Consider the following 9,046-nt stretch of genomic DNA (forward strand, 5'->3'; position numbering starts at 1 on the left):
CTTATTTTTAAGGGTGAAGACTAAATGTAGACCAAGGTTGAGATTAACAAGTATAAAACCTATATGCACTCTCTCTTCTTTTTCTTCCTCTTTACTTTGTTCTAGCACAAATCTAAAACTACTTTTGTATAAAACACTAAATTTGTTAACCTTTTATCTTAACAACTAAACTAAACTTGGTTTTATCAAAAAGTTTTAGTAAAGAACTATCTTTAAAACAAAAGCTTTAAAAACTACAAAAGAAATTATTTTTCAGAATTATTTGCATTTTCAGTCGGAGCTGCTTGAATTTTCATTGTGAGCTCTTAACAGTTTTTGTATTTTGAACTAGCTTCAAAAACCATTTTGTTTTCAAAGAGAGATTAAAATTTTTCAAAACCCCAATTCAACTCCCCATCTTTGTATTTTTGTCACTTTCACATTATGCATCTCCCTCTATCAGGGACCAACCCCACATCTCTTTTTTTACTCGACACACGCCCCAGTGTGTCTTCTTAATGGCCATCACACTATCATTGGCTCCAATGAAGTTCCTTCTTGAAATGGGGTGGCAATGACAAAAACAACACTAACCTCGTTGCTAGTAGCGGATCCTCTACGACAAACCCAAAGCACTTACTCAGCTGGAAGATGCAAAGGGAGGGCAAAATTTGGCTTTGTCTGTTACGACGATTGATCATGGCGATGGAAGATCAAGATTTGGCTTTGTCTGTCACTGTGTTGTCTTGCTCGACATCAAGAAAGCGGTATCTGGATATCACTGCTGCAAGGCACGACTACCACACCCATTACGAATCCCATTGTGACAATGCCACTAGTTGTTGTTCTACAGCACGTCATGGCTTGGTCCAACCTACGACGACGATTATGCGTTCAACGACAATGCAAAGTTGTAGAATAAATTTTTGTCTTAGAGTGTGTAATGTGAGAGGCCTAACTCAACCCAAAAGCTAGCTCAAGGGATGAGGGAAAGATTATTTTTCTCTCCCCTTTCGTTAAACATCATTAGCTTATATAAAGGATTACAAACTTAAAGATAAACTAAGAATAATGATAGAATATCTTATCTCTGATAATATATTCTATCAAATACAAACTAATTAGTTAGGCTAAGAATACCGATAAAATATCTTATTATATATTCTATCAAATATAAACTGATTAGTTAGGCTAACAATACTGATAGAATATCTTATCATATATTCTATCACACATTCGCAGTCAAAATGAGAGGTCGACGAACACGAACACTGAGACTGTCTCGAACTGGACCCAAGACCACCATCACTAATTTTTTTTTTCATAATTCTTGTGATATCCAGACGGCTTCCCACGTTGTTGTTGGTCTGAATGAGAGAAATTTGAGTCATAAATGAATTGTGAGGCTGCCACCATTGCGGATCTGGCTTCCTCAAGTGTGAGCATCAATTGAGCCTGATAAAACGGAGGTTGATGATCACTCTGCTGAATTAACGTCCCTACACCTCGATATGCACTTGTGAGACCCGAAACAAGTTGAATGACGAGGCAGCTCTTCGACAGACATTCTCCATTTCAAGAGTGATGGAGATATGGTTCCTTATATTGGAAACCGCAAGAGATGAATGGAAAGAACTCTTATTGTCTGTCATGGCGGTGAGAAGAAGAAGAAATAAGAGATGGAGGGAAGGTAAGGTAAGGGAAGTGATTTGAGACAGATAAGGTAAGAGAAGAGATTTGAGAGAGACAACGAGCAAAAAGGCTCATCGGGGTTTGAAAAGTTCAGCCCATGTCACGTATTGGACATTTTCCATCTCAAGAATGATTGGGACATGAACAACAAGAACAATGTGAAAGATAGAGTTTGAGTGAGACATGGTGATGGAGAAGAAAAAGAAAGGGACTGAACGTCGCTAGGGCCTGTGCGAAAGCCAAAGGAAGGCGCTAAGGCTCTGACACCATCTCAGAATGAATAATGTGAGAGGGCTAACTCAACCCCAAAAGCTAGCTCAATGGATGAGGGAAAAATTATTTTTCTCTCCCCTTTCCTTAAACATCATTAGCTTATATAAAGGATTACAAACTTAAAGATAAACTAAGAATAATGATAGAATATCTTATCTTTGATAATATATTCTATAAAATACAAACTGATTAGCTAAGCTAAGAATACCGATAAAATATCTTATCATATATTCTATCAAATACAAACTGATTAGTTAGGCTAACAATACTGATAGAATATCTTATCATATATTCTATCAGTTTGAACAAGTTCTGGATCCATTTGCAGACAAGGCTCACCTTTGTGGTTCTCAACTGCAAGAAAGTTTTTGTGTTTTTGAAATTAATTGGTCTGAATCATGCATACAAGCCTCTATTAGATTTCCTTCGTTTTTTATTCAAGGTTTTTGTGGATCATCTTTTGGGATTCCGAATCAATTTGTTTTTCTCGAGTGATAATTAATAATTTCATCAACTAAGAATATAATTAATTTAACTTCTGTGATAAATTTAATTACATGTCAAAATAATAATCATAGAAAACTGAAAAAAAAGATATAATATTTCCAAATTTGGAATCAAAACAACTGGATCAAACATCATGACTTAATCTACTATGTCCTTGTTAGCAAACACCTTCATAGTAGGGGCACCACAATTGTTCCGTCCACGCAAACACCAACAGGCACCGCATAATTGCTTTTTTAATGAAGGGTTAAAATAGTTTATTCATAATATAATTTCATTTCAACATATTTTTTTAAGCAAACAAATATTCAGTTAGTACTTTTAAATCTATACCATCCAATTATTTTATTTTAAATCCAATGGTAAAAAATGAGGGTTAAATTAACGGGTGAATCAGTTATGGTTCACTCTAAAATTTGCCTATTTATTATTATTATTATTATTATTATTATTATTATTATTATTATTTTTTGTGGACCCGAAATAGATGCAGGCGCTGGCTCACTCACTCACTAATCGCCACTCTCACTATAAATTGTGACCCTCCTCACGCCAACGCCATCGTTGTTCCCTTTTCTCTCTCGTTTTTTCTCAAAAAGTTGCAAGAGTTAAAGCAAAAACCAAAGTGAGAGAGAAAATGATGAAGCCATCGATGCTCAGATCTCTTCACTCTGCCGCCACCCGCGGCGCCTCCCACCTCTCCCGCCGTGGCTACGCCTCCGAGCCGGTGCCGGAGCGCAAGGTGGCCGTTCTAGGTGCCGCCGGCGGGATCGGGCAACCCCTCTCCCTTCTCATGAAGCTCAACCCCCTCGTTTCCAGCCTCTCCCTCTACGATATCGCCGGAACTCCCGGTGTCGCCGCCGATGTCAGCCACATCAACACCGGATCTGAGGTACCTCCGATCCACCCTTTTAACCCACTTTTTCATTTCTTTCTTTCTAATGTGGAAGGTTTACTGTGTTTTCTGAGGTGCCCTTTGCGGGATCTTTGTAAAGTTGCAAGCTTTGTTGTATTTTGTTTTTTGTTTTTGGTGGCGGAATAGTGTACCCTTATGCGGGTTTCTTACAAAGATTGTAACTTTTTATTGTGGTTTTTGTTGTACGGTAATATACCCCTTTGTTGAGATTTTGTTAAGGTGCTAGGTTTAGTGTGGTTTGGTGCTGTTTTTCTGGGGGATCCGGAATTCTATAGGGTTTATCTAGGGGGTGTATTGGATTAGTATTTCAAAGGATTTTAAGACTTTTTTTTATAAAAAAAGTCTTGTGGTATTGGATTAGGTTTAGTGTGTCTATCTGTTACGGTTAACCATGCTTTTTTATTCTGATTATGTCTGTTGTCACTTGTTTGACGCAATATTTTCGTCATTGTCACCCTTAATTTCGTCATCCAGGTAACTCAATAACCCTTTTAGAAAATTCTCATCCTCACTACTTCCTTCTACCCATTTAAACATGAGATAATTATAGTAATTAAAAAAAATTAGAAAATTAACTTATGATTTTAAATCTATATTGTTCAAATTCAAAAGTGAGATGAGAAAATATTATTACAAGACGGGATAGAATAGGGGACATAAAGATAGAATCAATTTAGCTATTTAAAGATTAAAAAAATTATATTGGTTTTATTTCTTTTTATCCAAATCTCATCATTTCTTATTATTTTTTTCACTAACTATTTTGAATGTGTTTTTAAAAATTCACATAATCCTTTCAAAGATAATCCTTTCAAATCTTATGAATCTATGAAGTCCTTTTAAATCCTTTAAATTCTTACGATATAAATTCATTAAGATTCAAGCTATCATAAAAGTCTTGTAAAAAATCTGATAAGTCATAATATTCCTACATAATCTTTAAAATCCACAAGTTTTTTTATGTTAAAATAGTTTTTTAAAATCCTAATTCAATATACCCCCTAACTCTCTATTTTTAGTTTGTTTTGTTTATATTTTCTTTTTAAAATTTTGTGAGTAAAAATATTTTGTGGATGAGATCGTGTACAGTTTTTTTGAAACCGTTGATCTTGGGGCCCTTTACTGGGCTATAATGATCTAATCATTTCATGAGTGTTTTCTTATTCCAAGTTAAATTCTTTATTATTGTTTAATGTTGTGGTATTGTAGTTGGATCTATTTCACCGAGGGTGTACTAAACTATCCTTTGCAAGGGTATAATATTTACTTGGTTTGATGTTAATAGCACAGTGAGGTGCTCTAATATACCCTTTCGGGGTTTAATCTTCCACAAAATGCAAGCTTTACCTGTAGTTTAATGTTGTAGCACAATGACTTGAGCTGTTTTTGTGAGGTGCATTAATCTAGTTTTCTAGTATTGCAAGCTTTGTTGTAGTTTGATGTTATAGTATAATTGCTTGAACTCATTTTCTGAGAGAAGCTAATGTACCCTTTTTGCAGGGATGTGCAAGATTTGCTGTAGTTTAATGTTATAGTGCTATTGATTGAACTAGCTGACTTTTTTTGTTAATTGGGATTGCAGGTAGTGGGGTACCAAGGTGACGAAGAGCTCGGAAAAGCTTTGGAGGGTGCAGATGTTGTTATAATTCCTGCTGGTGTGCCCAGAAAGCCTGGAATGACTCGTGATGATCTTTTTAACATCAATGCTGGCATTGTTAAGACACTGTGTACTGCTATTGCTAAGTACTGCCCTCATGTGAGTGTCTGTTTCCTTGAGTTGCCTTTCATTTGTTCTGTGTTTGTCAGTTGATGTTGCTTGCTGCTGTCACTGTTGTTTTGCTCTGACTTTGTATGTGGAAAGCATATACTGGCTTGGGCCTTAGAGGAAATGAAAATTGCATTTTGATTGGTTTTGGATGATCAATGCATTTTCTTTTATTTAGTTACTCTGAACACACTTTTAACACTGGCTGTTATATATTTGTTCAAATCAAATTGATTTTAAAATTTGATTACCGGTTGATAGTAGTAAATGATTGACATGAGTTCTTTTCCCATCCACTAGAAGTATAGGATTTCATAGATCAAAAAGTAAAATTGTGTGCATGTCCTGTTCTATATTATCTGTAATGGGCTTGTAGTCGTTTATAATATGTTTTTTATTTTATTTGATACTGAATATTTTATCTGTGGAATCAGGCCCTTGTTAACATGATAAGCAATCCTGTGAACTCCACTGTTCCTATTGCTGCTGAAGTTTTCAAGAAGGCAGGAACGTATGATGAGAAGAGATTGTTTGGTGTTACCACCCTTGATGTTGTTAGGGCAAAAACTTTCTATGCTGGGAAAGCCAATGTTCCAGTTGCTGGTATGTCAAGTGTAGCAAACCTAACAGTGCTGCAATGTCTTAGTTTGCTACTGTTGTTTATTTTGTGATGTACAGATGGAACAAATGAGGCAGAGAATTTGGTTTAAATTTAAGTGTGATGTCTTGTGAACAAAGTCCAACTAATTTCATGAAAAAGGAAGTTTTTTTCTCAAGTGGAAATTGAAATTGAATAATGCATTTTTTGTGTGCAGAACAATTTGTATTTAGTTGTACAATAACACTTGATTTGATTTGGGTCTGTTTATGGTTTTGCAGGTGTTAATGTACCTGTTGTGGGTGGCCATGCAGGCATTACTATTCTGCCATTATTTTCTCAAGTACCTTCCTGCTCTATAACTCAACTTTTTCCTCCTTGACATATAGTATGGCTGCCTAGTTGATATATATGTACTTAATCTTTAACTGTTTTTCACTTGTATAGGCCACACCAAAAGCCAATCTTGATGATGATGTCATTAAGGCTCTTACAAAGAGGACACAAGATGGAGGAACAGAAGTTGTAGAAGCTAAGGCTGGAAAGGGTTCTGCAACTTTGTCAATGGCGTAAGTCTGGGATTAATGAATGATGAAAGTAACAGATGATTTAATGATAATTATTGATTCTAATGCAAGAGGTGTGGTTCAGTGGTAAATTTTGCCAATTCTTTTTTGTAAAATCTAATCATGCATTCTTAATTTATTATGTTTCTTGCAGCTATGCTGGTGCCCTATTTGCTGATGCTTGCCTTAAGGGCCTCAATGGAGTCCCAGATGTTGTGGAGTGCTCATTCGTGCAATCCACTGTTACTGAACTTCCCTACTTTGCTTCCAAGGTCATTGAACTGCAGCACTGCATTTTTTTTTAAATGAGTTTCTAATTTTATCCCTTGTGCTTAAGGGGAGGCTGTTTGATTTGAGAAAACATTTTTGTTTTCTGTTCTGTTTGTATAGGGAATTTAGTGAAAACAAAAAAAAACTGAACACGAAACAAAGAAAATACTTTCATTGTTTCCTGTGTAAACTTTTGAAAACTAGAAACAGTGATAATAATGTGGTATTTTGTAATTGAAAGTGAAAACAAAAATTGTTTTCTCGAATCAAACAGTCCCTGAGGTTCATGCTCATATTTTCACCATCCATAGGGCCTGTTTGCTTTTAACTCGGTCGTAGAGATGGTGATCCACGTTGATGTTGGTATGCTCTTATATTGCTATTGATAACATGATGAAATGTTTTGCAGGTGAGGCTTGGGAAGAATGGAGTGGAGGAAGTTCTGGGCTTAGGACCTCTCTCAGATTTTGAGCAACAAGGCCTCGAAAGCCTTAAGCCTGAACTCAAATCATCAATTGAGAAGGGAATCAAATTTGCCAACCAGTAATTGAACATGTTATCACATACGTGTCTGGTAGGCTAATGTTAATGTTATTCCTTCAAGAACCAAATCAAATTTTGCAATCTCAGAACCATTGTTGTATTGTTGCCGGCAGTGGTGTGGCGACTTTGTTGTTTTATTTAGAGTAGGTATACGCCATGATTTAATAATTTAAGTCTGAGAGCTTTTTGTTGCTAAAGAGATTCAACGATCTTATAACCGGGTTTAGGTTTTGGCCATTCCATTAATAATGGTCCCTTTTAACTGTGTATGGTTTCACGTAATGTAATTGCAGGGTGTTGTACCCTTCATCCGTGTTTGTTTCTCTTTCTTTCTTATGAAAGGTTTTAACTTTTAACTAGCTTATTTTCTTACAGTGCAGACAAATGAGTTGTGACCATAGTTTTAAAAATTGATCCGATGATTGACTCAGTCAAAGTACTGGGTCAATGGTCAAATAAGTTGGTTATTAATTGATATGCATGACTTGGTGTTTATCAAAATTGAAAATTTTATACCTTAACCATTAAAAAAAAAAAAAAGAAATCACATTACAAGCAAGCTGGTTCTTTAAGTTGAATGGAAAAATTATGTTACAATCATATAGGCAGAAATTTAATAGGGAATTTTGGGATACAAGTTTTCTTAATTTGTATTGATTTACTATGATAAATTACGATTCATTTGTATCAATCTATCCTAAGTAATTACTACTGTGTATTAATTATATCAATTTACCTTAATTAAATATAATTATTTCAATGGATGTAGAGTTTTTTAGGAAAATTGATATTTTTTAATTTACCATAAAACAATAAAAAGAAAAACGAATATTACAGAAACAAAACACCCACCACACCCACAAGGTCCACTAACGTAGTGTGCCTATCTCTTTTCCCTAAAATCTGTTTCATGTTCACGCTGCCGGGCCTCTTCACTGGGTCTTCTCTTCCCCCACCCTCATGTACTCAACGTTCCTCCTTTCCTCACCACCTCCACTCTTTTCATTTACTATTCTCTTCCCCTTTCTTCTACCCCTACTCACATCTACTTCCCTCTCATCCTTTTCGGTATCTAAATGGAATGATAATCGGAACAAACTGGTGAATCGATGATGACGACTTTGGGTAGGTGTGCTAACAATAATAAGTGGATGACATTGGCCTAGGTGTGCCAACAGTGACAGGATTCGTGAAGCGTGAAGGCTAAGGGTGCGATTGTGTCTTTGTTTTGATTTTTTTTAAATGAAGGTGTGTGACCTAGGGTTATTGCTGGTTCAAATAACAATTCGTCTGAGTAACATTAGGTTTGGCTAGGTCAATTGCATGGTCGATACAATGCTCAGTTCGACCCGGGTGGACCTCTGGGTCGTGGTTAGACTGGTCCGCTTGGCTGAATTGCTGGTTGTGACATGTAAGATCAAAGTAGATAGGTCCTAGAGTTTGATTTAAGTTGTTATGTTTTTTGTTAAATTTTTTTTACTATGAATGCTAGTAACACCCTTTAACACATTTTTTTATTACAAAAATTATAAGGGAGGTTCATTAATTTTTTTTAGGATTTTTAATAAATTTTATTTTTTATAATAGAGAATGTATTAAATACCTTCTCTATACATTCTCTACGATTAAACTAAAATTATAGTGTATTGGTAGTATTTTTTTTGACATTGAAAGAAAGGGAAGAGCTAAGAGGGATGGTAAAAAAATATGCATCCACGGATATCTACAGATAAAATTCTCAATGGATTTTAAATAGGTAACTATATGGTACCCTTGAGTAAATTAAATGGGTATTTTCCTTACTCGTTTATAAACGGGGTGGGTGCATGTATCACTACCCGTACATGTGGGTACTTGACAAAGAAAGAATGGGAAGAGCAGGGAGGAATGGTAAAAAAAATCTACATCCACGTATATACACAACTAAAATCCTCAAT

At 35.5% G+C, this 9,046-nt stretch overlaps 1 protein-coding gene across 1 annotated transcript; it reads left to right on the forward strand.

The window, feature by feature from the left end:
• Positions 1 to 2,969: 2,969 nt before the first annotated feature.
• Positions 2,970 to 7,462, forward strand: LOC100777296 (malate dehydrogenase, mitochondrial-like). The gene is made up of 7 exons (NM_001289254.2): positions 2,970 to 3,343; positions 4,950 to 5,123; positions 5,567 to 5,735; positions 6,012 to 6,073; positions 6,178 to 6,299; positions 6,451 to 6,568; positions 6,976 to 7,462. The coding sequence occupies exons 1-7, from the start codon at positions 3,089 to 3,091 to the stop codon at positions 7,111 to 7,113; spliced, it is 1,038 nt and encodes a 345-aa protein (NP_001276183.2). The 5' UTR covers positions 2,970 to 3,088; the 3' UTR covers positions 7,114 to 7,462.
• Positions 7,463 to 9,046: the final 1,584 nt, after the last annotated feature.

Source organism: Glycine max, chromosome 6, assembly GCF_000004515.6.
Source record: "Glycine max cultivar Williams 82 chromosome 6, Glycine_max_v4.0, whole genome shotgun sequence".
NCBI classification, from domain to species: Eukaryota; Viridiplantae; Streptophyta; class Magnoliopsida; order Fabales; family Fabaceae; genus Glycine; species Glycine max.

Bases quoted from the DNA above. Each gene is read 5' to 3' on its own strand.
- LOC100777296 (NM_001289254.2), top strand. From the start codon at position 3,089: ATGATGAAGCCATCGATGCTCAGATCTCTTCACTCTGCCGCCACCCGC. The intron at 5,736-6,011 runs GTATGTCAAGTG...ATGGTTTTGCAG, and splicing joins AGCCAATGTTCCAGTTGCTG to GTGTTAATGTACCTGTTGTG. The intron at 6,569-6,975 runs GTCATTGAACTG...AATGTTTTGCAG, and splicing joins TTCCCTACTTTGCTTCCAAG to GTGAGGCTTGGGAAGAATGG.